The 27472-nt window shown below is 46.4% G+C and overlaps 2 protein-coding genes, 1 long non-coding RNA gene and 1 pseudogene across 3 annotated transcripts; 2 read left to right on the top strand and 2 right to left on the bottom strand.

Annotated features, from left to right (window-relative positions):
- The first annotated feature begins 1115 nt into the window (after positions 1-1115).
- LOC136459971 (uncharacterized) lies at positions 1116-1849 on the top strand. Its single transcript, XR_010760288.1, has 3 exons — positions 1116-1371; positions 1501-1631; positions 1722-1849. It is a non-coding gene; the product is annotated as an uncharacterized lncRNA (long non-coding RNA).
- A 14487-nt stretch (positions 1850-16336) lies between these two features.
- On the top strand, positions 16337-17308 carry LOC136459968 (class E vacuolar protein-sorting machinery protein HSE1-like). Its single transcript, XM_066459812.1, has 3 exons — positions 16337-16581; positions 16660-17043; positions 17143-17308. Exons 1-3 carry the CDS (start codon positions 16462-16464, stop codon positions 17230-17232), a joined length of 594 nt encoding a protein of 197 aa, XP_066315909.1. The 5' UTR covers positions 16337-16461; the 3' UTR covers positions 17233-17308.
- Positions 17309-17540: 232 nt separating this feature from the next.
- Positions 17541-21222, bottom strand: LOC136459967 (VAMP-like protein YKT61). The gene is made up of 6 exons (XM_066459811.1): positions 20807-21222; positions 20593-20690; positions 20148-20252; positions 19721-19786; positions 19057-19143; positions 17541-17894 (listed from the first exon to the last, which is right to left on the bottom strand). Exons 1-6 carry the CDS (start codon positions 21036-21038, stop codon positions 17844-17846), a joined length of 639 nt encoding a protein of 212 aa, XP_066315908.1. The 5' UTR covers positions 21039-21222; the 3' UTR covers positions 17541-17843.
- An 813-nt stretch (positions 21223-22035) lies between these two features.
- Positions 22036-22862, bottom strand: LOC136459966 (malate dehydrogenase, chloroplastic-like; annotated as a pseudogene).
- Between the last annotated feature and the right edge of the window lie 4610 nt (positions 22863-27472).

Here is a 27472-nt window from a genome sequence, read left to right as displayed (position 1 = left end):
CCCTATAAGAACACTTCGAACACTGGGCTATGACATTACTCTCATATTCTCATTACAATGAGTCAAGTTTTCCTCTGGTAGGTAGGTAGGACGTTTCAACTACATTCGCTTGTCTACAGAGTATGGTCTTACACATAAATTCAGTTGTATGTTAGTATCTTTCAATTTATAAAGTGTTTGAGCGGTTGGTTGAAAAATTCTTTGGCGTCAAAGCCAAATGTTTGGTTGGCAAGATTTGATTTGCTCAGATAGATTAGTTACCATGTCGAGACATTACTGGAATCTATTTTAGATTATTATTGTTGGAATGGATGAATCAATTTTTGTCACCATCACTATTTATGTGTAAATGCTGTTTTTTAACTTTAGGCAGCGAGGGGACTGTCATTTCAACAACCTCTTAGCTTGGATTGTTCTGAAGATTAAAGAGGATGTAAGGCACTCAATTCTAGACCATCTCTTTGATTGCCTCCCTAAATCCAAGTTGGTTTTAACTAATTCGGAAACTATGATATTGCATATTGTTTTGCCATATTTCATCTGAAAAACAAAACAATTAAAACTAACATCCAAAGAATTTTCAGTTAATTTTTTTAGAGATATTTTGTTTTTAGAATGAGCAAATCCGAAAAGGTGGAGTCAGGCTATTAGAGACTATCTGTTAACTAAGATGTTTTTTTCCTTGGGTTGCCCAAAATTATTGCAATTTTACAGGATGAATCAATGGTTGCCATTCATACAGTGATGCTTGATGCTTAGCACAACCAGCTGCCAAAGCAACTATGAAAAAAATAATCGAATGTAGAATAAGTTCTTGTGCTCAATAAATTTTGCTGCTTGCTGGTATATCAGTAACGGACACATGTGAATATGCTAGGATGGATGCTTGGTTTGGATGGCATGATGATGACTTCGCTGACATTTGCAATATTCTTGATAGTAGTGCTCTAGTACTGCTTAAACTACTAATGTCCTAAAGCCAACCATCGAAATATATTGGCATTGACTCTCAAAGGTAAGTTGTGGTTCAAGTTCAGTTTTCTCCACTAATATATGTCTGAAGCAACCATGCTTGGTAAATATTTTTTGGTTTTCCTCTGATCTGAATATGAACTGAACATAGCGTTTAATGTACAACTGCCTTACGGTTTGCTTTTTTATTTACAGATTATATTATAATAATAATATTGCTCTGTTTCTTCTAATGCCCAATTCTTTGTAGAATCTAATTACTTTGATCTCCGGCATCCTGAATATAGGGAGCTGCATGTTGATCCTAAGTTGATGTTCATTGGGAACAAACTAGGAAGGTCCATAAGGGGAAGTAACAATACTTTTGAGACATGCATACTCGCACCTAATTTTTCACATGTATGTGGCTACTTTATTGGACTGAATTTCAAGTATCTGCATTAGTTGTTGTTTTAGTTTATTTTCATTTGCCTTTTAGTATGTTTAAGTCATATTCAGTAGTCATGTATTCCTTGTATCTCTGAATAGGTATGGTGATCAAATTGTAGCGATAGGTTCTTAACCGTGGAAAAACTCTTGAAGAAAAAGCAACACTTTAAGCCCATTTCAGTCGAGAAGTAAATATAATGTGTAAAGTGAAACATGAGGATCTTGTCAAGGTACTTCCTGGTCTGAATGACATGTTTGTGTGGCTACATAGATTGTCATTTTTTTGGGACCTTCTCACAACTATTTATGCACTCATGCAGTTCATTGGAGATGGGAAGGGACCATTGATGGTGATTGTTATTAAGCTACTACCAGGAATGTCACTGAAAACTTATCTGAACAGCATTTGGCCTAGCCAACTAGATACACACATCACACACTGCAATTAACTATGCAATGGATTGTTTACATGCCAATGGCATAATATATAGAAACTTGAATCCTGGTAAGGATGCTCTTCTGGCATTGTACATTATGAACCTGTGATCCTTTAGCACGGATAAGTTTCTTTTATGTTGGCAAAACAGAAGTTACATTGCATAGCATGCTGATATTTTGTTCCCATTTTCTTCAGTATTATTGAATCCTTATGATAGTTGGATTTGTTCCTAGTTTCAAATGCGTATTGACAGTTGAGTGGTGGAGATGGACCTGAGTGCAAGGCACAACTTAAGCTAAGAACTGGACATGCAAAATAGACTCCACGAGTTGGCACATGCACACTGATGAAACTAGAAGTACGCTGTGGCAAGGGGTGGTGAAATCTGATAGCTAGAGGGTACATGGTGGCTGACATCTTTTTAATCTTTCAACAAACTACAGATTAATTTTGTCAAAAAGAAATTTAGAGGTTAGAATATATATTTTTTGGAACTGTAAATAGTAGGGATGTAATATAATCTATTGTGCGATCTGTGTGTTTTTAGTATAAAAGTTTTGTTGTCCCGTAGTAACGCACGGGCACGCTACCTAGTGAAAAAAAATCACCAGATTTTCTCGATGTCTCATTTGATGATTTTTCACACCATCAAGTTTGACTTGGTTCGAGAGGATAACAAAGGTTTTCTTGGCCACATTTTCCAAATAAGTGGAATGGTTGAGACAGTTATAAGGTATTTAAGGAAGGCTCCACCAGTTACTTATCATGAAATGCCATTGGAATGAAAATAGCACCACTCTGTTCGAAACCTCATCTCAAGGAGGGTGCACACCCGTCTCTACAAATCATCAGCCACCTCTACTCTTCTTCTGTCTCTGCAAATCATTGATTTCTAGAGGTGGCTCATGTTCCTGCCCGTCGACCGTGGGGGCTCAAACCCATGACCTAAGGGCTAAGGCCTCGCGTGTTTCTCCCCTAACCACTCCACCCATAAGACACTCATGTCCATATGTGATATTCATCCTCTTCATTTAATCTTCATCCAATTTTGAATTAAGTATTTGGGACCCGAAATGAATTCAATTTGTCAGGATCGTCTCCCTCTTAAGTAAATTACCTAGATAAGTAGTCTTCCATTGGCTACCATTAGTTAGATAATAAATTTAATCAGTCATCCCGGTACACCACCCATATATATGATGTACTAAACCAACCTTCATCTAGGATTCACGTGGACGGAAAGGATTATTACAACATACGACCAGTTCACATCATAATAAAAGTAGTACATTAAGTTACAACAAGGCTGTTCAGACATTAGTCCTTACATTACACCATTTAGAGTACACTAGCAGAAGTCTTTATGAAAACAACATAAGTTTTAAGATACAGTGCATGGGTGTGCCATTTCCACGCATCTACGCCACCACAACACTTCTACCGCTTCTAATCCTTAGAGGACTCAGGTGTGTAGAAGAAACCATAAGATGGGACGACTGACATACCTGCAAAACTTAAGCAATTGCAGGGTGAGAAATCAAATATACTTAGCAGGACTTACTAAATATAATAACAAGGGGTATGCATTTGGTTCATTAGCAAGGTTGGTTTTATATAAACCATTTTATACACAAAAGGTAAATGTGATCTTAACATCTAAGCAAGTATGGCATGATTTAATAAATGTAAGCAATTCGCAATTGGAGCTCAATCTTCTAAGTCCTTTTCGCCACTAGTCTGTATCTAGAAGCATAGAACTTATAGCATATAATTCAAGACTCTGCAGAGGGGTACACATTAACCCCACCAAAGACAAAGGATATCGCCCATATGACCTGTCAGTACGTAAGGGATACCTCGATGTCTCAACCTTTCCCAAGTCCGACCAAGGATGCCCACGAACTGTTTGAGCAAGAGCTGACGTACTAGCTTATTCTAGCTACCTCGTGCTACACCTCGCACCAAATCCATGGAAAAACCGGTCGTAGCGAAGTACTTGTCTTGCCACACCCATATATGATAAGTGGTTTGTACAAGTATATTCATGTCTTGCTACCACAGATACATGGTCCTTAATTGGTCCAATGAGCTACACCATTCAAGACCTCACCCATCTTGCCATGGCCCAACTCCTCGCAAGCCCTTGATTCATTCTTATAATTTTCATGAAGTTTTAGATCATATTTCCATCTTATGTTGCTTAGTGGACAAGCATGTCCTAATCACACGAGGGATGAGAAACCCATCAACTTATCAGCTTCTACCGTCTACGCAAACTAATCATGGATTATACCGTAATAAAAGCAAACAAACAATACTTCAAGGAATAAGATCGATCAAATCCAAGGATGAAAGCTCAATTAATCAAGCATAGGAATTCTAGTCACATTGTAACATAGCAATGCATATACTTAACCTTTATAGGCACATTAAGCAAACTACAAAACAAGTTAGAAATGCTTAGGTGCCTGCCTTGCAAGGGTTTGAGTGGTTCATCGACAACTTCTAGGGTAAGGGTCTCCTTGTGGTGAGTTCCTCAAGGGGCTTCATCACCTATTGAATGCATGATGTGAATTGAGTACAATGATATGAATTAGAGTACATGATATGCTTTACAATGATTTATAACATATGGGCTACAACAGTATATAGAGCTCATTGAGCTAGCTCGGTGGCTCATTTCAAAAGTGCTCTGATCGAATTCCTTTTCTTTTAAAATGAAAATGACTTGGTTTTGAATGACTTTCATCTTTGGCCTGATTCATTAGGCTCGTCTCGTTAAGCTCGATTTGAAATTGGATTTTAAACTGTCGAGGAGAATATGATAAATAAGATTATGTCAATTTTTGAAGAAACCTAGAAAAAAACTATTGTTGGCTCATTATCCACCCTAACATTTTGTTGGGCCTAGAGTGAGTGAAAAGAAATGCAAAAGAATGACAAGGCCATGAGCTGACCATCCGATGTTTGGGTCTTTCCTCTTTGGCCCGTCATGTCATCGCCCCTACTTTTGGTGCCGCCATCTGCTCCATCCTAGCACGTGATGGAGGATGCAAGTGCACGCAATCCTAGCATGCCCATGGGTTGGTGTTGGATGCAATCGAATATCTATCAAGCGAAACACTAGAGGAAGTCATAATGAAAAGGAAACATACATTTATTGAAACTATTAAATTGTATTGATCATGCATTACACGAACGAAGAGCACTCAAGAATTAGCTTGGAGAATCTATATGCATCAATGTTTGTTTATGTATAGCTCAACCAAGAAATCTATCAGTGTCTGCCACTACATCTACTCCAACATCTCCGCTGCGAATGCGCCTACATCGAAATGTCCAACAACACTCTTGAGGATTAACACTTCTTTCACAAGAGGCATGGACACATGAACATTTACGCTTCTTGGCCTCATCCATGCATTGTAGGGAGCACTGCATAGTTTGATGAATATCGCATATACCATTAATTATGGGGTTGCATACAGTCTCATCTGCCTTGTCTGCATGCAATACAATTCGTAGCACATTATATTAGCAAATCATGAACTTATTAAACTATATATTAATATATAATTACAAAAGCAGAAATATAGATGCATACTTTCTTCCAAGTTGGAGAGGGAAAAAGGCATGATCACAAGAACAATGCAAAAGGCAGCACAAACAACCCTTGTTGTGCTAGTCATAACGAGTGCCATTAGGGGAATGGAGTACACTACCGGAATGTTCGTAACTCTTCCTTTTTTTTCTTCTATGCTGATTGCTTTGTTTAGTCTTCTCATGGTTATATAGAGGGATAGACACATGTCAGTTCTTGAATATTTAAGTCTCTATCATAAATGGTTTGATATCTTCTATCACTATCTAATATACCATAAATGTTTTGATATCTTGTATCACTATCCAATATATCATAAATGGTTTGATATCTTGATCATAAATGTTTTGATATCTTATATCTCTATCATAAATGGTTTGATATCTTCCATCACTATCCAATATATCATAAATGTTTGAATATCTTGTATCACTACCCAATATATCATAAATGGTTTAATATCTTCTATCACTATCCGTTAATGGTTTTGATTTCTTGTATCTCTATCCAATATAATGGTTTGATATCTTCTATCACTATCCATTAATTGTTTTGATATCTTGTATCACTATGCAATATTTCATAATTGTTTTGATACTTAAAGTTTGGTATCTTATCTCACTATTCAATACATCATAAATGCTTTGACAATTTAGGTTTGGTATATTGTATCCATTTGTTGCTTTTGTATGTTTGCACTCAAGATTTGAACTAACCATAAAACCAAGAAAACTTATGATTATTTTTAGATGAAGTATGATGTTGGTGGTCCGGTCCCTCGTATTCACATGATATGTAAACCACGAGCACACAATTCAATTGAACATGTTCCATATGAGTATTCACTTATGTCCATATAAAACAAGTGGATTGCTAGCTCTAAATAATACTCTTTCTTTCAAATTTAAGTTATTCTGTTTTTTATATACATGATAAAACACTAGCCGTACAACAGTACTAGCAAAAAAGAAAGTCTTGATTCGACGGTCGAGCCAATTTATTCACGGTGGAGTACTTGGGCTTGGCAAAAGGCTCGTTGAGCTGGCTCCATGTCTCATTTTAAAAAGGGACAATTGTCTCGCACACATCTAAAGTGATGGTCATTTGCTGGCGGACACCGCGTTTTGAGCAGTTTGCTAGAAGACACTCTAGTTTGTTGAAATTAGGCCACAGGAGACCACGACCCTATTTCAGCCGGTTGAGGAGAGAGAAAAATTCATTTTGGACATCTGGTGCCCCTAAGCCACAGTTGGGTTTGCGCCCCCAACCTGGTATGGTTGGACCAAGTAAGAACCGATCGTTTTCTCAGGCCAGGACCGAGCTAGCCTCACGCTGGTTTCTATCACCGCCGCCGCCGATACTATGCTCCTCCTCCCCGTCGTTCTCCTCACCTCTGCTGCTCCTCCCCACCAGTACTCTACTGCTCCTCCCCGCCGGTGGTGTTCCCCTTCTCGTCCTCCCCGTCGGTGGTGGTCCCCTACTTTGACGGGTACCATCTTGGCGTCGGTGACCACACTGGCCATCTGGATGGAGAGGTCAGTGGCTTTGGCGATGGTGAGACTCTCTATCTCGCAGGCATAGGTGATGGAGAGGTTGGCTCACGGGGCTAGGACTCCTACAGGCGAAGGCATCTTCAGCACCAGATAAGCATAGTGCGGTATAGCCATGAACTTGGCCAGAGCTGGCCGACCAAGTATGGCATGATAGCCGATGTTGAAGTCGGCGATGTAGAAGTTGATGTGCTCGACACGGTAGTTGCTTACCGTGCCGAACTGTACTGGTAGGGTGATCTCTCCAAGCAGTTTGGATGCCCTGCTAGGTACCACGTCCTAAAAGGAGAAGTCAGAGGGTGTGAGATCTGTTATCTCGAGGTCCAGCTCCTTTAGGGCTCCAGCGAAGAGGAGGTTCAGAGCGCTCCCACCGTCGACAAGCACTTTTCTGAAAAGCACTTTCTGGACGGTTGCATCAAGAACGAGGGGGAAACACCTTGTGTAAGGAATGTCCGCCCACTGATCGGGCCTACTGAAAGTGATGGGGACCTCGGACTAGGGGCGATAGCTAGGGTTGGCGGCGGCGTCTTCAGCATTAACAACGAGCACCCAGCGGGCGGTGAGCTTCTTTTCTCTTCTACTCTCGGCGGAGGTGAGGCCCCCGAAGATGGTGGTGACCACCTTATCGTGATCTTAGAAGGCATTGTTATTGCCCCTAGGTGGTCGGCGGCCTCCGGCGCCGTCGTTGTTGTCGTCGTCCGGCTTTTTGGCCTAGAAATCCTTAGCCAAGCTAAGGCAGTCCTTCATCTTATGCTTCACATTCTTGTGGAGAGGGCATGGGCCATCGAGGATCTTCTTATACTACTCATCATAGTTGCGCTTGGCGCGAGGTTCATCAACGATGGCGATGATGTGGTCTGGTCGATGGCGACGGTATTGACCAGACTTGGATCCTTCTGGCCGATCATGGCCGCTGTCCCGATGGTGACTTTGGTCGTCGTAGACGAGGTCACTGTGGCGTCGGTCGTCGGGGCGATTGTCGCTGCGGTGAGTTGGGTGATGAGTGCCCGCATCCTCGTTGAAGCACACCTCGACTTCCTCGGCGTCGGCGTACTGGTTGACAGTCGTGATCATCTCGCCAATCCCTGTGGGCGGCTTGCGGTTGAACTTGGAGCGAAGGTCGCGGTGATGGAGTCTTCGGACGAAGGCGGTGATGACCTCAGCTTCCGTGATGTTGGGAATAGAATTCCTCATCTCGGAAAAGCATCTGATGTAGCTACGGAGGAGCTCGGACGGCTTCTAATAGATGCGGTTCAGATCATGCTTGGTGCCTAGCTGAGTACAACAGTCATATAGTTGTCGGTGAAGACCTTTTTTTAGCTCTTCCTAGGATCCGATGGAGTCCGGGGCAAGGCTTGTGAACTAGTTCATCGCGGTTAGCGTGAGCATGACAGGAAGATAGTTCTCTATGACACTGGTATCTCCTCTAGCAGCGCGCACAGTAGTGGTGTAAGCCTATAGCCACTGTGTGGGGTTCATCCTTCCCTCGTAGGGCTTGACCCCATTGATTTTGAAACCACAGGGCCACTGGAGTGTTCGGAGTGCCCTCGTGAATGCTGGGGGCCCTTCGGGGTTATCGGCGCCATGATCTGCAGCGTTGTCGGCGTTGAGCGGCTCAAGAGCTGAGTCCGGGTTACCGAATTCTTGCTCGTACTCTTGATGGCGGCGTACTTCTTCTTTATGGCGACCGAAGCGGTGCTCGTCGATACGTCATCGCGCGTCTCGGAGATTGTTGAGGTGGACTCGGATGTCCTAGTCGGCCTCCTGGTCGTGTTGGTGAGGGTGTTCAATGCGGTTGCCCCTAGCTCCCCCCTGGAGGGGTTGCCTATCGTCGCGGTGCTGGTCGGTGAAGCGACTTGGGTGGCGATCAAATCTTGGTGCGGCTGATCGGCGAATCGAGCTTGTGGAGTATGAAGGTCTCTGATCCTGGCGGATCTCGTTGACCTGGCAGTGCACCGCTTTAAGCATGGCGGCGACCTTGGCGACGTCCGGTGTCTGCGGGAGCTGGGTGAGCTCGTTGATGGCCACGGCCAAGTTGGCGCTTGGGGTCTTGTAGACGTCGTGGCCGTCAACATGGATAAATTCGTCATCGAGGTTGCGTTGGAGTTGGCGTGGCCTTGCTTGCGAGTCAAGCTGAGCCTCGGCCATCGCAAGGGCAGCCTCGTTTGCTCGGCGCTGCGCACGGTTGACATTCCTGTTGATGCAGGCGACGCGGTCCTCCTCGGTTTCCCCTTCCCATGGGGGCCTATTGACGCTGATGTTGAAGATTGCGCCCCCATGGAAAGGAGGGAGAGGAAGTTGTTCGGTGGTGGTTTCGGCGACAGTCTCCGTAGAGCCCTGGGACTCGGAGTCTGAATTCTCCTCCAAGATGGTTTGGAGGGATGCTCCGGGGCATCGGCCGACGTGTAGCATGTTGACTGCTGGCGAGGGCTGGTCGGTGATCTGGTCAGCGAGAGGATGGACATCTCCAACCTGGTCGGTAAATTTGCCCCGTAGGGCATCTTGGTAGGCGGCGACGATGTTGGTGAGCCCGAAGGGTAGGGCCGTAACCCCTGGAGTTTCCCGCACAACCTCCGTTAGATCTAGATTGGAGGGTGGTCGGCGTAGAATCAGAGTGGTCAGAGCTGATTCTACGATGGAGAGGCAATCGGCGAGCTTTTGGCCGACCTGATCGATGGATGCGATCAGATCGTCGTTGTTGATTCGCCTCCTCTGGTAGTGGGGGAGCAGGCAGCGAGTTGTCGGCGAAGACGATCTTAGAAGCGGTACCGAGACCGGATCTACAGTCGCAGGTGTTGGGGTGATCGGCGCAGTATGGATCTGCACCGGCTCGATGAGCTCTCCGACTTCGTCAGCATTGATGATCCACGAAATCGATCCGACCATGAAGATCTGGTCGGGCTGTGGAAGGGACGAAGAGCCTGCAGAACGTACCATCTTGTTCGATATAGAAACAGCACTCACACCCCTACCTGGCGCGCCAACTGTCGATAGAATATCGTCGGCAGTCCTCCGAGGGGTATCCCACGAAGGTAGATTGATTGGTAGAGATGCGTGTAATCGAGAACAAAAAGGCAACAAAGACACACGAGTTAGACAAGTTCAGGCCGTCAGTATGATGTAATACCCTACTCTTGTGGTCTGTTAGATTGTATTGGCTATCGTATGATATTGTGTGAGTTTGGAGAGGGTCCTTGCCCGCCTTGTATAGTCCGGAGGGGAAGGGTTACAAGTCGGTTAGATCTAGGAGATAACCGGAAAATAATAATAGATTACAGGAATTATGGGATCATACGTATCCTAACAGATCTCGTAGTATCTTTAGGATATCTTCCTGGTGTCTTGCGGGAGGCGCCGAGCAGTGTCGTACCCCGCAAAGCTTTGTTTTGTGGGCCGGGCCGTCCCTGGGGGTGCCGCTCATATAATCTGCCGTGGGTGTCTGGAGTCATGCCCCCACAGGCTCAGAGACATTGGTTGTTGCTTACAAGGACGAGTCTCGCAAAGATCTAGCAGTATACAGACTCGCTGACCTTGTCATCGGAAGGTTTATGCCTATAACAAGCATTGGAAACTATGCCTTGTTTCTAGGGGAACGTTGTCTTGTTTGTGTTTCACTTCCACCAAACAAGGGGTTGAGTAAATGGCTGCCGTCTGTTTCACCTAATTCTGTCATCTGCTTACGTTGGTCCCGTCTGAACGCTGGAGAACAACTTTTTGAGCAGTACAGCCTGAGTACTGGCATGTGGACTCCAGCCAGTGATGGAAACATTGTAAAGATGCCACCGCCAAGCCCCCATGAGTTTACTCATCATATATTTACTTGTTGCTGTCATAGATATTGGTGAGTCTATATCCAGCTAAGTTTTTCGTAGATTATGTATACCATTTAAAGGAGTCAATGTGGTTCTCATATTGTTTGATCCATGATAAACTAACACCGGCTGAAATTTTCGATCTTATTAAAACTCCAAACTGATATAAATACTTTGTGTCCTTGTAGGAATAAGGGACTTATGTATTGCAGAGAAACTGACCCGCAATGGTTGATAAATCAAGAACCACGGCTTGGGGTAAGTCTGCGTGTCTACCATTTTATTTATTTCAACTGTCCTGCTTTTGCTATTATCCACCATTTAGACATCATATAATTTGCTTCAACTGTTTGTGTAAAAAAATATGTTAATGTTAATTATTTGTTAGAGGTTAGATGTTATTTGGTTTGGATAAACTGCAATCAGATTCCATGGACTGTGTTGTCAGCCCAATCCAGTCAGTAGGCCATTACCCACTAAATAAGTGGTTATTTCCCGTGGTATTTGGATTTTTTATGATACATCAACGATTTTGGCAAAACGTACGTGGTAACTATTCAGTGTACAACTAGAAACCTAAAAGTCCCTGTGTATAATATATTTTATCTAAAAATGTGGTAAAAGTCTCTGTACTTTTATAACTATTATATTATAATATGCAGAATTTATAGTTGGTGTGCATTTTATAACTTTTACATGTCAATTAATATTTGCTAGAATTTAGTACACAAATGATAATGTTTTGTAAATTATCATGATTGCTTATGCTTTTTAGCTTCAACTATCAATCTGCGTGCATTGTAGAAAATGTGAAGCATTAATAAGTCAGATACATTGTCAGTTTAATTGTTGTACTCTCCTCTTTGGAATGACCATATAATTTTTTGTATAAGCAACCTCTACTTTTGAAATTTGTATAAAATTAGAAATACAAATAACATCTGCAGGAGTATGTAGTCATTTTTTTTTTCTTGATAAGGGATGTAATAATTTGATCGAACACATCTTTCCCATGCAAAGTAGTGGATTGTGCCATAGCATTCGTGGTCACAGGAAAAGTTAACAGCTCCCAAAGGCTCCATACATGCAGTTTTTTTAATGTCTGAATAGGCTTATTTTGTTCCAAAATTTGCATTTTTTCCCTGTTTTTTCAGCAATGCAAGTTTTATTGTCTAACCGTTTATATGGTGTACGTACTTGGTGTTGCAGCTGACATTCCTTATTTCGAACTCTATTTCCAGGCTTGATGCCACTTGTTGCCAGTGGAGGTCTTTGCTTCAGTATTATATCTGGAGGAGCAAATAGACTTATCTGCTAGCTAGTGAGCTGCATTATTCCAGAGCCGGCGTGACGCCACTGCGGCCGGACCATGCTAAAGAGCAATCCATTCTATGGAAGGCTATGTGTGCGATTAGAATTAGGTCCTACTACTCTCTAGCATGGTGGATACACTTGTTTAGCATATGGTGCGTCCTACTACATACTAGAGCAGTCAGGTCTACCATGAGCAACTATAGTTTGGTTCATGCTGCAACTATGGTTTTGTCTTCGAAAATTGAGCATGGCAGACTTTACCTCTTCTTCTTTTATATGTGATTCAGAAATGCCTTTCTTTTTTTTCCTTTTCTGTTTTTTTTTTGTGTGCCTATTTTAGCTGGTCCTACCGTCAGATTTTATGGCAAAGGCTTCTTTTTTTTATAACTCGCTGCCCACCTGGTTGTTATTATTGATAATTGGCTCTTAAGCAGCCATGTAGGTTACAAGGTTTTGTTTTGGGATACTCGCTAATTAGCGTTACATTGTGTTAGCTAGAATCGAGCACCAAGTTGTGGCAATCATTCTATCCTGTCTTTGAAGCCTGGAGCCCCAGAGGTAAGCTCCGATCCAGTTTTGCACGCTGCGATAGTTGCAGACAATCAACCTATTCGCTGGTTGGTTTCTAGGTTGATAAGTCCGGCTGGTGCTGGTTTGTTGTGAGAGGAAAACACTGTATCTTGACTGATAAGCCCTGACTGAAATCAACAAACGAACAGGCTGAAATGATGGCAAAGACTTGTTGATATTGCTACAAGTGAATTGATGCTGTTGCAGCTCCTGTCCTGGACAAGGCATGAATCATGCCATGCTTGGTTGAGAAGCTTCGCTATTCATTTTCACTGCCATTTCGAAAACATGTACTCGCTGACAGGTTGAACTCCAAGTCTCTAACGAGCGAAAAACTCAACCAGTACTAACGAGGCCTTGTTTAGTTGGCGTAATTTTGGGAATTTAGCTACTGTAGCACTTTCGTTTTTATTTGGTAATTAGTGTTCAATCATGGACTAATTAGGCTCAAAACGTTCGTCTCGTGATTTACAACCAAACTGTGCAATTAGTTTTTTTCGTCTACATTTAATGTTCCATGCACATATCGCAAGATTCGATGTGATGACTACTGTACCACTTTTTAGAAATTTGGCTGGGAACTAAGGCCCTATTAAGATTCTAAAAATTTTCACCCCAAAGTGTCATATCGAATCTTGCGGCACATGTATGGAGTACTAAATGTAGACGAAAAAAACTAATTGCACAGTTGGGTGAGAAATCACGAGACGAAACTTTCGAACCTTAGTCCATAATTAGACACTAATTACTAAACACAAACTAAAATGCTACAGTAGCCAAAAACAAAAAATAATCGCCATCTAAACGTGCCCTAAGTCTATTTCCCCTTTCCTGTACTTGAGAAGACTCGCCATTCTCTGTTAACATTACTGCAGCCTGCAGGTAATTGTTGCAGTCTTGCAGAAGATATTGGAAGGCAGCTGTTGGCCTATGGTTGCAGGTAAGGCTGTGTTTAGTCCTAGGAATTTAGATTTTGGGCTACTGTAGTATGCTCATTTTTATTTGGTAAATAGTGTTTAAACATGGACTAATTAGGCTCAAAACGTTCGTCTCGCAATTTCCCACCAAACTGTGCAATTAGTTTTTCTTTTCGTCTACATTTAATGCTCCATGCACGGGCCGCAAACATTCGATGTGACAGGCACTGTAGCAACTTTTTGGAAGTTGAAGTGGAACTAAACATTCGATGTGACAGGTACTGTAGCAACTTTTTTGGAAGTCTGTATGCTCATTGTTACTTCAGTGTTATTTTTTTGCAGGTGTAACAAACAATTTGTCCTTTTTTTTTTTGTTCGTTGTTGGCAGAACAGGAACCCTATTGACTATTCCTTCAATGCATGGAATGGACTACTCCCAGCTCCATCCGTCCCGTAATGTAATACTATAGCGTATTATTAAAGCATTCAAAAAGAGGTATGTTTGGTAGAGCTCTGGCTCCTCTGAAAATGGCTCCGGCTTCGGCTTTTCTGAAGGAGCAGCTTCTCTGGATGAGCTGAAGCCGTTCTAGAAAACATTTGGCAAAACGGCTCATTCGCACTAGACGACGTGAACCCACAGCAAGGAGCCGCACGAAGCTCGTTTTTTTAGGCTTCTCCTGCACAGGCAAAAAATGGTTCCGGTTCTTGACCGGCTCCCCATGCGAAGTTCTTTCCAAAACAGGCGTTTAGCACAGCTCCTGCAGGAGCCGGAGCTGAAGCCCCTGCAAGAACCCTGCCAAAGAGGCTCTAAATATATAAGTGATTTTAGGGGGATATACTAAGATAGTTTTGTGAATGAGACAGGAGCATCGTCTGTTGTAATTGATGCTCAATACGAAAAAGAGGTCCCTCATTTTACCACGGCAAGCACGGCATGCCAACCATCTGCACTGCTGCAGCCGCGGATCATTAGTTCATTGCTAAGTGCTTAGGAGTAGGTACAACAAAGCACACTGCAGTTCTGATGGGCCCGGGTGGGCCGGTGGAGGCTACTGAATCCAAACCGGGCCTGTCGGCAAACCCAAACAGGTCCGGCCATGGGTATGCAGAGACAGGTGCAGACAGAAGAGAACAGGCGCCATTCCCATACAAAGAAAAGCACGCTGCTGTGCCGTACTCCCGTTGAATTCAACGACGATGGGAAAAAGTAACGGTAGAGGGAGAGGACATGGATGGACATGCACGCACTCCCATCCGGCGAAGGAGGAAGGCTTGTTTCGTACTAGTTGGAGTGCATGGGCAGTCGCAGTGGCTGACTCAACTCCTAGGTTTTTTTTTTCATGGTTTATGTCGGCCTTCGGCTTCATCTATTTTATGTAAATCGATGCACTGTAGCGTGAAGCTGTTGTGTAAGTCGGGGTTAAAATGAACTAGAAGCCGAAAAAAGCTAGTTTTTCTAGCTTCACCGGCGAAACTGTTTTAGATGAGCCATGCCAAAAGAGGCTTTAGTTTTTTTTAATAGATAGAAGGGAGAGAAAAGCTAACTCTTGATCTAGAGCTAAGCTCATACATATATTATAAGATAATGTGGAGTTGTCATGCAGACCTAATCATATTACGAGCCATTGCTAAGAACTAATACTATTTGAGAGATTAGCTTAGATCTAGTAACCAGTACCGTTGCGCGGGTGCCCTAATTAGCATCTCGTTATGGCCTTCTTTTCTTTTAGCACGTCTTTACAAGCGTAAGCATTGTGGTTACATTTGTTTAATAACCACGCGCCGATGCTTCTACTCCCAGACTAGTACCACAGGTCAAAGATGCAAAAAGATTCTAAGGTTCTTTTCTCAGTCTCGGTCTCATGAAAGAGACATTCTTTGGCACGGCCACCGCCGTGTCTGCCTCTGTGTTCTTCATCGAACCAAGCTGTTCCTGCTCTTGAGCATTTTTTATTCTTCAACTCAACACATCTACTACTAGTAAGAAAGAATTTGAACAATGTTTAGTACACCCCAAAATCCAAACTTTGGCACTATGCAAAAAGAAGATTTCCCATCACATCAAACTTGCGGTACATGCATGGAGTACTAAATGTTGATGAAATCAAAAACTAATTGTACAGTTTAGTTGTACTTTGCGAGACGAACGTTTTGAGCCTAATTAGTCAACGATCGGACAATTATTATCAAATACAAACGAATGTTACAGTAGTGATTAACGGTGCATCGGGCGGCGCCGAATCCGGCCAACAAGTGAGGTCTGGTTGATGGATGGCAGTCAATTGTGGGCTATGGAATGTTTGTCAAAGCCTCAAAGCTGACAACATCGTGCGGATGGCAAGGCGGCATCCTATGCACCGCAAATGACCAAGGTCCAAAGCTAGCTAGCACAAACATTTGGCCATGGGAGGAGCGGAGCGCAGGCATGCACGGAGATGAGATTCCGTTCCAATCCAATGCCTAGCGCCTCGTTTACTGCAGCCTTCCGTCCTTCCCAACCCCCCACCACACGGAAACAGAGAGACTAGTGAGAGAAGGAGAGAGCTTTTGCAGTTGTAGCCTGTCGTGTGGGCAGTGTCCCTGCACTCCTGCTCCCTCCTCCCTCCTCCCTCCTCCCTCCTCCCTCCTCCGGACACTGTAGCGTCATCATCACCCCTCCTCTGCACAAGCAGGCCCTGCTGGATGCTGCGTTTTGTACTGCACATTTTTAAAGGAACCCAGGGCACGGCACTCCACGGTCCACACTCCCTCAGAGTGAGAGCGACCTGGTACATTTGCAACTACTCGAGTCACTGCACTGATTGCTTCCCTTCCCTTCCCTTCCAAGAGCGCGAGGAACTAGAGAAGGGAAGAGGTGATGATGGAGAAGCGACACGGCGGTGGCGGAGGCGGAGGCTTCACTGTGCTCCGCCTCCTCGGCGCCGCCGTCTTGGCGTTCCTGCTGCCACGGTCCGCCGGAGCGGCCGGCGACGCCAAGGTAACTTCTGCAAATATGCATGTGCCGGCTTCAGCTACTACACTAGTGACTCAACTGCAAACAATTGGCATTTGGCAGTGGCACGCCGCCCATGCCCATCCGGTCACCGGCGCCGTCGGACACGGGGCCCCCGCGCCCCACGCGCACGTGGCCGGCCTCCCGCCACTCTCCGCGCCGCCGCCCACCGCGGGAGCTGACGACCTGCCACCGCCGCCCGTGTCCGTGTCCGTGTCCTCCCCGCCGAGCCACGCGCCCGGGCAGCAGGCTGGCCCGCACTTCGGCTTCCCGCTGCAGCCGGGCGACGCGTCCGCGGCGGCCCCTGGGGCGGGGTCGGGGCCCGGCGGCGAGGGGTACCCGTTCATCGGCAGCAACCCGACGGTGCCGCTGCCCACCGGCATGACCGACACTTCCACCGTGCTGCCGCTGCCGGACACCGGGGATGCCACCGGCGCAGACACCAAGGTGATTTGTGCTTTCTTTCCGTTTGCTCGTCAGGTCAGGTCGGTCACTGTGCTGTGCAGTCAACCGTTGGTGCTCATGCTTTGCACTGCTTCGCTGCAGGTGGTGGGGTTGGCAGCGTCCGTTCGTGCTCGCGTCTCCATGATTGGGCTTGGGGTTTTCCTCGCCACCATGTTCCTGTCCAAGATCTAATTAACCCTATTATATATGCTTGTACTACTGAATACTGATGCCACTGCCTTTATCCAAACTAACTAGTCTTGAGTTCTTGGCATGAACTAATCTAGAGATTTACTACCACCTTCCTGTGAATTCAATTCGACAACAGCATCATGCTTCTCTCTTCTGACTTCGCGAACAAAACCAGCATGCCGAACTATCCCTTTCGCCAGCTTCGTCAATGTTTCGACTCTCAGTCTCACAACCACAACGCTACAAAACCCAGCGTGTGCCGACTCTCCAACACAAATTGAAACAGAACAAAAAGGGGGCAAACAAGTCGCCAAACGCCCATAAAATAAAATAAAAAAGGCGAGGCAAGCACAGCTCCCACCACAATTCACAATAACTAACAGCCTGACCACGTTTATGTTACTTACAAAGAATCACAAATGTGCGCAGACTCGTCGAATCAGTTACCTTTACTTAGTTTAACACTTTGGGCAAGAACGAACGATCAGGCTCATGCCATTCCTTCTTCAGATACGAGAGCAAAGGAAAAGGCATGGCATGAAGCCCGTCTGGCACCAGTACCACTAAACACAACTCCACTGCCCTAGGATATTATGCACAGCTTCCTTCATTTACAGGATGGTACAGCAAGAATTGGTTTTCTTCGCCTGCTTGTAGAACATCTGCATACAAGTTAGGGGAATGTCAGCACAAAACAAGCCGCGGGCTGCAACATATCATGAATATCTGCTTGTAGCCTACTGTTGCAGGACTCATGCACTACTGCTCTAGGCAAACAATGGAACAGCTATGAGATGTCGGTGAAAGCAAGAATTGTTACTATAAATGATTCTATACAATGTTGTTCTCTTTTGCTGTTTTGCATCCCACCTTTTCTTTCTAAGACATTAGGGGGGCAGACCAAGAAATTTAGACCTATATATGGTCAAATTTAGAAGATAAAATAGATCAGTGACACCGAAAGGTGCAGGTTTTGGAGAAATACCACCAAGGCGACTCGGTAAACTTTAATATCGTCCCGGTGAAAGTCCGTTTAGATCTTTACCACTCTGTCCAAATTAGGCATTAATGGTGGAACTGTCAACCATTTTGCCCCAGCCCTCCTGCGTCTAGGCCAAAACATGATCCCTTTTATCCCATGGGGCGACCGAAGCATAGCATCGGTCCCAGGTGTCCCCCCTCACATCAACCTCCTCTGCCCCTTCTAGATCTTCATTTGCTGTCCTCTGGCTGGCCACACACCATGGAACGGAGGTGCAGAACTTTGGTTCCAGTAACCTGGTCCGTGGTGTCGATCTGGAGCAGGGGCAGCCGGATCTGGTGTGTTGTGGCAGCTTTGGAGGAACAGCAACACATACCAATCAGGCCCATAGTGGTGAGAGGAGCAGAGCTGCGCCACCCCTGCCCCTCTGCTCAACTCGTTCTGACTAAAAGGGCTTCCTCAAGTGATAAAAATATGGCCCCAAAAAATGTAGAAATAAAAATAGGAATACTAAAAGGCACAACAGAAATGTACCAAGTGGTAAAAATCTGAACTATGGCATCTTTTGGTGGTATCAATGTTTAAGGCTGCTTCAGTGGTGTTCTCCTAAAACAGGCACCCTGTGGTGTCACAGATCCAATTTTTCGAATTTCAATTGCCAAGATTCATACATATTCAGATGCTTAACTTAGACACTACACAACTTCAGAAATTGTCTTTCAATCAGTAGTTAACACAAGGGGTTGCAACTGGACAGAAGAATCATTTTGACCAATTGCCCATAGGCCATAACTTGTTGTATGTCTTTGGACAACATAAACACACAGCAAAAAAATCCCTACCTGTGAAGAAATACTTAGATCAGAACTCTTCTCCACTAGGCTATCCAACCTTTCACCTCTGGCAAGCACGCTATCAATGGTTTTATGCTGCAAATATCAAAATCAAGAACATAAATTAAAATTTTGCAAAAGAAGAAAGTAGCCTTGACTAGCCTTAACCTCGGCAGTAACTCATGACCTCTTCATCAGCCATATAAACAGCAAATAGCTCAAAAGGCAGGTGACTGAAAGAGTATCCAAGCACCTGGTGCAGGGCACTTGGTCAAAGTGCCAGCAAACAATAAAGAATGCTGATATTGCACTATTCCACAAGAATTTGTAATAGAATTACTGAGCATACAGTCGACGGGCAGCTACTAGTTTTGAACAGCAAGCAGGAGCAGACTATCAAACTCTATGCGCAAAAAGTAAAGAATGAACCATAAAGAAAGAGAATAAGAAAAATACTAGTGTTCTAAACACATTATAGCACCAGTTCGGCAGTGACATCCTGCCCCTTTGCTCCGAACCCAAGCAGGGTAAAAGAAACCCCCCCCTGACATAACTTTACCCTTGGCTAACATATATGGACTCGTGTATGGTGCACATGAAAATAACTCCATTTAGAATTTGAGAAGCTAGTTAGTCATGTTCCCGAGGGTTCAACTAACATGAAGTTACTTACCAAAATAATCTTGGTTTCATCCAAGTCCCTCTGAATTTTCAACAACTTGTCAGCCTCTGCAGGATCCTGCAAAGAAAAAGAATTGGAAGACAAATCAATCATTGGCAAATCAAGCTTTATTTAGTCAGTGAACAATGATGTGCTCAACAGGGGGGGGGGGGGGGGGGGGGGGGGGGGGGGGGGGGGGGACAGTACACGCAAAGTTCCAGATTTGGACAGACGCCTAATTGATAAGATGAGTACAACAAACCGTTTTGTTGCGTACAAGAATCTGATTCCTGGATAAGCTATATTTTCAAGACATAACTGCATGAGAAAGCAGAGTTTCGTGTTTTTCTCTTCCAAAATATCTAGTCCCCTAGATAACTACTCAAGTGCTGATGTAAAAAAAAAATCACATATGTGTATGGGTCCAAACGAACCAAACCTGGTATTTGGTTAGGGCATCATCCAAGTATTGCCAAGGTTGAGTCACATCAGTTTTGGTTGTCCTCCATGACTCTCCAAAAGTTTTTTGGTACTCTTCCAGGACCTGTAGAAGATATCGGACATGGTTAACCTTTGTGAGACTGATGCATCATCTATTTCATATGACAATAATAAGAGAGGTCATGCATTATCAAGTTATCACAACTACTGCAGCAAATATACAGCACAAAGGGGTGACATTATATAACAATTGGCAGAGAGGAAAGCCAATTGGCAGCTACGTGGTCATTAACTTAAGAAATATAGATGACGAGGCCTAACTGATCAGGGATTAAATCGTCAGTAATACGGCAACTGCAAGCTGTCTATGTTCACTAGATTGAGTTGAAAGTAACCACCGCGTAACAGGGAAGTTGACAGAGATAGGGTCAGGAGTAGCGTACGATGTTGAGGAGGGAGAAGGCGCTCCTGACGGGATAGTGGGCGTCGGTGAAGGCGATGGCGCAGAGGCCATTCTGGTTGTAGCAATGCACCATGTACTCTGCAGGGGTCAGAAACAATCTGTCGGATCAGCGCAGTGCGCAGTCTAGTGTTGGTGGAGGAGGGAAGGGGAAGGAACAAAACGAGGAGGAGGCAGAGACGTGGGGCGTGACGTGCCTTCGTGCTGGACGTTCTGGCGGCTGCCGGCGGGGGTGCGGAGGGCGACGGTGCGGGCGACGAAGAGGATGAACTCGCGAGCGGCGGCGCGTTGGAAGTAGCCGAAGTGGCTGACGTCCGACGCGTTGGCCAGCACCACGGCCTGCTGCTGCTGCTCCCCGCCGCCGGAGGCGGAGGCGGAGGCGGAGGAATCGCCAGGGGATTTGAGCACCAGCAGCGCCGTGATCTTCATCACGGAATCCGGCCGCGAGGGTTGGGTTGGGTTGGGTCGGGGCGGCGGAGGAAGAGGATGGGAGGTGAATTGGGTACCGGCTGCTACGCCACGGGCGGCGGCGGTGGCGTGCGGGGGAGTAGCGAATTCTCAAGGGAACACACGGTGCGAATACGGTGCGGTGCGTTTTGATGTGGCTTCCTTTGTGGGGAAGGAAGAAGCGGCAGTTGGCACAGCACCAGGACTCCAGGACGTGTTTCGTTTCTAAAAGAAGATTCGATAATTTGGAAACTTTTTCGAATAACGGTACGGCTAGCGCTCGGATGTTCGAACAACCTACCCCCGTCCGATCGCCGGCTCTAAGCACGCCACACCTCATTCCCCTGCGCCGTGCCGCACCACCATCACTCCTCACGCCCCTAACTCTCCGAACAACATGAAACATGAGCAACATGAAACACTTGAATGTAATATACGTTTGAAACAGATAAACATCTGTAACATACATTTGCTGTGTGAAACATATGCAATATCCAGATAAAAACACTTGCATCTTGCAACATGAAAACACTTGTTGCAACATAAAACCGAAGGGGAATTTTACTGCAGGACATTGCTAAAAAGCCTAATATGCTGATGGACACCGCCAAGAGCGAAATTTGCCAAGTACCATTACAAAATCACGTCCATTTGCTGAAACACACCGCACCAAATATTTTATTCATTTATCAAATTTGCGGAGAGAGAAGGTGAAGAAAATGACTCTTCTGCCCTCGTCTTCGACCTTCAGCTGTTCACTAATTTTCGCCAAAACACACTGCTGCCTTCTCATCGTCGTCAGCGCTGATCGTCACATGAGTCGTGAATAGGTCCTTCCTCCTCACTCCATGGCCATGGAAGCCATGGAGAAGCCATGAATGAAGGGCGTGCCCTGTGCTACGTACAAAATTGGCACAGACAAGCACCGACGAAACAGCGGCCAATTCCCCAGCCCGACCAGAGGTTGTGGCTCACAGGCTCAGTTCAATGCTGCCTCCTGGTTCTGCTGCACGTACGCGATGCCCTTGTCGATGCTGGACTTGAGCTTGGGCTTGAGAGCCTCCAGCTCGCGCGCCTCGTAGTCGGTGAGCACCCTGAGCTCGGAGCCCAGCACCTCCTCCACGCCGTCCCTCCCGAGCTTCACCCTGCACGCGAAGAACGGGAGCTCCGGCACCACCTGCGACTGCACGTACGCGCACTCGTACACGTCGTCGTGGCCGTCGAGGCCGCGCAGCGACGCCTCGAGGAACCGTGCGGCGGCGTACGCCATGGACAGCGTGGCAGACCCTGCGCCGGCCTTGGCCTCTACCACCTCGGTGCCGGCGTCCCGGATCCTGGCGGTGAGCTCCTCCACCTCCTCGTCCGTGAACGCCGCTGCGGCCGCCTTGGGCCGAGCCTTGGACAGCAGTGGCAGGATGGTGGCCGTCCACGACCGGCACGTCCACGTCCGCGACCGGGAGGCCCCTCCTCGCCGCCACGAACGCGTTGCGCGCGCGCGAACAGCCTCCGCGGGTCGTACGCGCCCTTCTGCTTCAACACCTCGGCGGCGATCGGCACCATCGAGTTCACCGGGTTGCTGATAACGTGGACCAACGCGCCCAGCTCGTGGTCCGCCACCGCCGCCATGAGGTGGCGCACGATGCCCGCGTTGACGCTGAACAGGTCGTCCCGCGTCATGCCGGGCTTCCGGGGCACGCCGGCGGGGAGGACCATGACGTCTGCGCCCGACAGGCAGGCCACGAGCTCGTCTTTACCGGTGAAGCTGGCGACTTGCGCGGGGGTGTTGCAGTGGCTCAAGTCTGAGCAGAGAGGACGTCAATGCCGTCCATGGAGTCCTCGCCGGAATTTTGGAAACAGACAGTGCAGCGGCAGCGTTTGGAGATGGGGAACGAAACGTGATTCGCGGAGAAGGAAACTGCTACGGGGAAGGAAGCGGAGAAGGATGCCGAAGGCAACGGGCTGGGCCTAGCGGCGGAACCGGTCGAGGTGCTGGTGCCGGAGTCTAGTGACGACAAAGCCACGAGTGAGCAGAGCGCCGCCCAAGCCACGCCGAAGTCGTCGCGGGCAGGTCCTAGCCATCGAACGGAGGCGACCAGGTGGATTTGACAAATGAACAGATTCACGACGTGAGAGGATTGAGATGAACCTTCTGGTGGAGACGGAATTCTAGGAACGCGATGAACTCGCCAGCGAGATGGAGGCGTTGTCGCTGAACATGAGACTGTGTGTTACGGCAAAAAAAATCAGTGACCAGCCCAAGGTTGAAGACAAGGGCAAAAGAGTCATTTTCCCTACCTTCTCTCTCCGCAAATCTGATAAATAAATAAAATATTCGATGCGGTGTGTTTCAGCAAATGGACGCGATTTTATAATGGTACTGGACAAATTTCGCTCTTGGCGGTGTCCATCAGCATATTAGGTTTTTTAGCGATGTCCTGCAGCAAAATTCCCCAAAACCAAAACATATGAAATGTTTGAAATACACTTGTTGGGTACCTTAGAACGGGGTACCCCGAGCGAACATCAAAGGGGTCGCTTAAGTCCCATAAAAAAACAAAGCTAGAAGATAAGCCGTGGGTCCCTCACCCGCCACGTCCGAGCCCACCAGGCCCTCCGCCTCGCGCGAGGCTCTCCACGGAAGGCCTCAGCAGGGAACACGATCTCCGCCTCGCGCGATGCTCTCCACGGAAGGCCTCGGCAGGGGGTGCATTCTCCGTATCGCGCGAGGCCTCTCACGGAAGGCCTCGGCAAGGAGTCCGATCTCCGTCTCGCGCGAGGCTCCGCTCTCCGTCTCATGCGAGGCCTCATTCTCCGTATCGCGTGAGGCCAGCTTATCCATAGTCCGTCGCCCCCGCCTCGGCCGGTCTTTCTGACAGCACGTCATGTCTCATTAATACTTCAACCACTCCTGCAATCTCAGCCGGACGATGGCTCGACGCCACAGAATGGCCGACGGGACATGAGGTCGCATCAGCCCCATACCGGCTGAGACAGGGCACGGCGGGGATTACTGGTCACCGTATCCTGACGCTGTGCCCACGATCAGCGCCCACACTAGACTATGTCCCGCGATCCCCGCCTTGAAAACAACATCGCACGGACAACTTGGCCCGGGTCATCACTGCCTCCAAGCCAGCGCACCAGATTAGCCGCCCTCTCAGGGCCTCGGCATCGTGCACCAAGGTCTCGGCTATCTCGGGGTTCGTGCCCGCCGAGACCCCCACTGCGGTGCAGCCTCGACACCGACCAAGCCTCGGCCTCACGCACAGCCCGTCCACAGCGGCTTGCACGTTCGCCGCTGCACCCACTCCGAGGCAGCCCAGGGGCTCCCATGACGCATAGGGTCGGACGTGACCAGCACGTCGCCCCAGTGCTCCAAGGATAGACCACTCCGACGACCACGCCGCCACAGGAACAGGCCATAGGGCTCAGACACACCGCCCATGTTGGCACGACGCCGTATAGTCAGCATATGTACTATCCTTGTCCTCCCTTCAACTATAAAAGGAGAGGACTTGGGCCACTTAGGGGGGGACTGACAGAGGAGAACACCTTATAACACATACATGCACACATCCCAGCCGCCTGAGAGCAACGTCTCAAGCAACCCACACGACACCTCACCGAGACCTGGGATCAGCTCCCTCTCTCACCAGCTTGTAACCCCCTACTACAAGCACTTCGGTGCAAGGAATACAAGATCGATCCCTCAGACTGGACGTAGGGCATCGATTGCCTGAACCAGTATAAACCTTGTGTCTCTTTGCATCACCATCTGGGATTAGGGGCACGCAGTTCAAATTCACTAGTTGGTTGAGGACCCCCCGGTCCAAAACACCGACAACACTGTTGCAACATATATGTGAAACATATGCAACATCTAGATCAAAACGCTTGCAACATACATCTGGAACAGATGAAACATTTTGAACAAACACTTGCAACATACATCTAAAACACTTGCAACATATGCAACATTCCTGGTCTACTTTTGCAACGTCAATATAAAACAATACAGCATACCTCTAAAACGTCTAAAACACTTTTAAACATACATTTGCAACATAGGGGAAGGGGCCTAGGCCGGTCGATTCTGGGTGTCACGGTGGGAGCGGGTGGCGAGCGGCACCGCACAAGCACCACTAGCATCCGATCGCGCTCGTGGGTGCCTTTGGCTCGGCCGGGGATGACCCGAGGTGCCCCGGCATGTGCGCCCAGCAGCCGTCGATAGGGGGCGACTGCGGTAAGGCATCTTGGTGGCGCTAAGGATTGGGGAAAAGGCCGGGAAGGCGCTTTGCTATCAATGAACGCGAGATAGAGAGAGCGAGAGATGGGGAAAGCAGAGGCAGCGCGCGCAGGATGGTCGCGGCGGGCGGGCCGCACGACGCATGGGTCGAATCCGCATGGACCAGCTGCGCGACGGGTGGGGCAAGCGATAGGAGGGAGCAAGAGTCACGGGTGAGGCGCACGTCGCAGGTATAGATGGCCAACGGGCCAGCCCGGCCCAGCCCAGCACGGGCCCGTGCCAACACGGCCCGATAGCCAACGGGCCAGCACGGCACACCGTGCCACCCAGGCCGTGCCTCACAGGGCCACGGGCCTGGCCTTTGGCCTAGGCATGGCCCTATGGGCTGATTTTTGGGCCAGCCTGGCCCGCGAAGCATGACCAGAATCACGGCCCGTGCCAGCCCACGGCCCGTTACCCTTGCATTCACAAACAGATCACAGTTTCACATTCACAGAATGTCCAATACATTCACAGATCACAGTTTCATACATTCACAGAATCAAAGTTTTATACATTCACATATCACGGCTTTATACATTCACAGAATCAAAGTCCAAAACTCCAAATGTCTGATACATTCATAGTTTCATACATTCATAGAATCGAAGTCTAAATGTCCGATACATTCACAGATCACAGTTTCATACATTCATAGAATCAAAGTCTAAATGTCCAACACATTCACGGTCCAACAGAGATATCAAACTCCAAACTCCAAAGCCGACAGATAACAGAAATAACCAAAATAAGTTGTTTAATGCAATGCTGCCTCATTAAAAATCTTTCTAGGTAAAACTCACCTTTGTGAGAAACCCTAGAAAGAAAAAAGAGCACAACTAGCTCTTAATTAACCATTGTTCAAATAATAGACAAGTCTTTCACAGTCACACTCACCCTTTCACAGTCACAGATCACCCACACACTCTCAAAAGTCAAGTCTCAACCTCATTACCTCACTAAGTACCAGGAGCACCACTAGCAGGTTCATCTTCATCAAGGTACAAGTTCTGGAATGAGTCTTTTAGCTCTTGGTTGTCAATAGCATGCTGTTCCCTTTTTTCTCCCAACTCCTAGTCCTTTATGCAGGTCAGCATCTCCACAGTCTCTGGTGACAAGCGCCGTCGCCGTTCCTCGATTATCCTACCTGTCAAACTGAAACAAGACTCTAAAGAGACAGTGGATATAGGAACTGAGAGGATATCTCTAGCCATTATAGACAGAATTGAAAAGGTTAGCTTGTGGTCACGTCACCACAGAAGTAGATCAAAATTATCCTCATAAGAAGTGACATTGTTACTGTCTAAGTAAGCTGAGAGCTCACAAACAGTAGAAGTAGACGAAGATGAAGTGGTAGGGAGAGGGGAAGGACCAACAACACCTGATCCATGGCCAAAGATTCTTCCCCATGCCTATTTTTTTACCTATATGATGTAATGGTTGTGCAACCCTTTGAGACCTAGCTGCACCAAACTTGCCCTCATATTTGTTAAACAGTTTATACAATTCAGTTTTGATATCAGCATAGTATGAACTGTACTCAGAACCAGTGTATTCACCAAGTAATTACAACACATTAAAGAAACCTCTCATCTTAGCTCTAGGATCAAGAATGAATGCATATGAATATAACAGAGGTATGTCTTACCAATATTTAAGGAATTTAAGCTTTATAGGATATACGATAGCTCTCAGATTTTGATCTTTTTCATATGCATGCATATGAGAAGCAATCTCTAGGATATGGTGCAGAACAAGTGGACTTGTAGGATAATAAACACCAGACAGAACAATAGTGGAGTCATAGAAGAGTTCCAGAAACTCCAATAACTTTTCAGCAAAATACCAATGATATGTAGTCAACAATTGTAAACCATAATGAAAATTAATGAACACAAAAAAGATATTCTTGTATGAAAGCAAGTGTTTAAGCATCAGGTAAGTAGAATTTCATCTAACATCCATATCTAAGCCAAACTTTCTAGGTCTAACACCCTTAGCATTACAGTATTCCTTGAACAATCCAATTCTTTGATTAGAGAAATTTAGGAAGTTAATTGCAGTTCTAAAATCTTCTGTATAAGGTTTCAACCTCTTTAATCTAAATTTTACAATGAGATTAATGATATGA

Source organism: Miscanthus floridulus, chromosome 6 (assembly GCF_019320115.1).
Source record: "Miscanthus floridulus cultivar M001 chromosome 6, ASM1932011v1, whole genome shotgun sequence".
Classification (NCBI taxonomy): domain Eukaryota; kingdom Viridiplantae; phylum Streptophyta; class Magnoliopsida; order Poales; family Poaceae; genus Miscanthus; species Miscanthus floridulus.
Note: the sequence above shows the minus strand (reverse complement) of the source record. Positions and strands in the feature narration are given on the sequence as shown.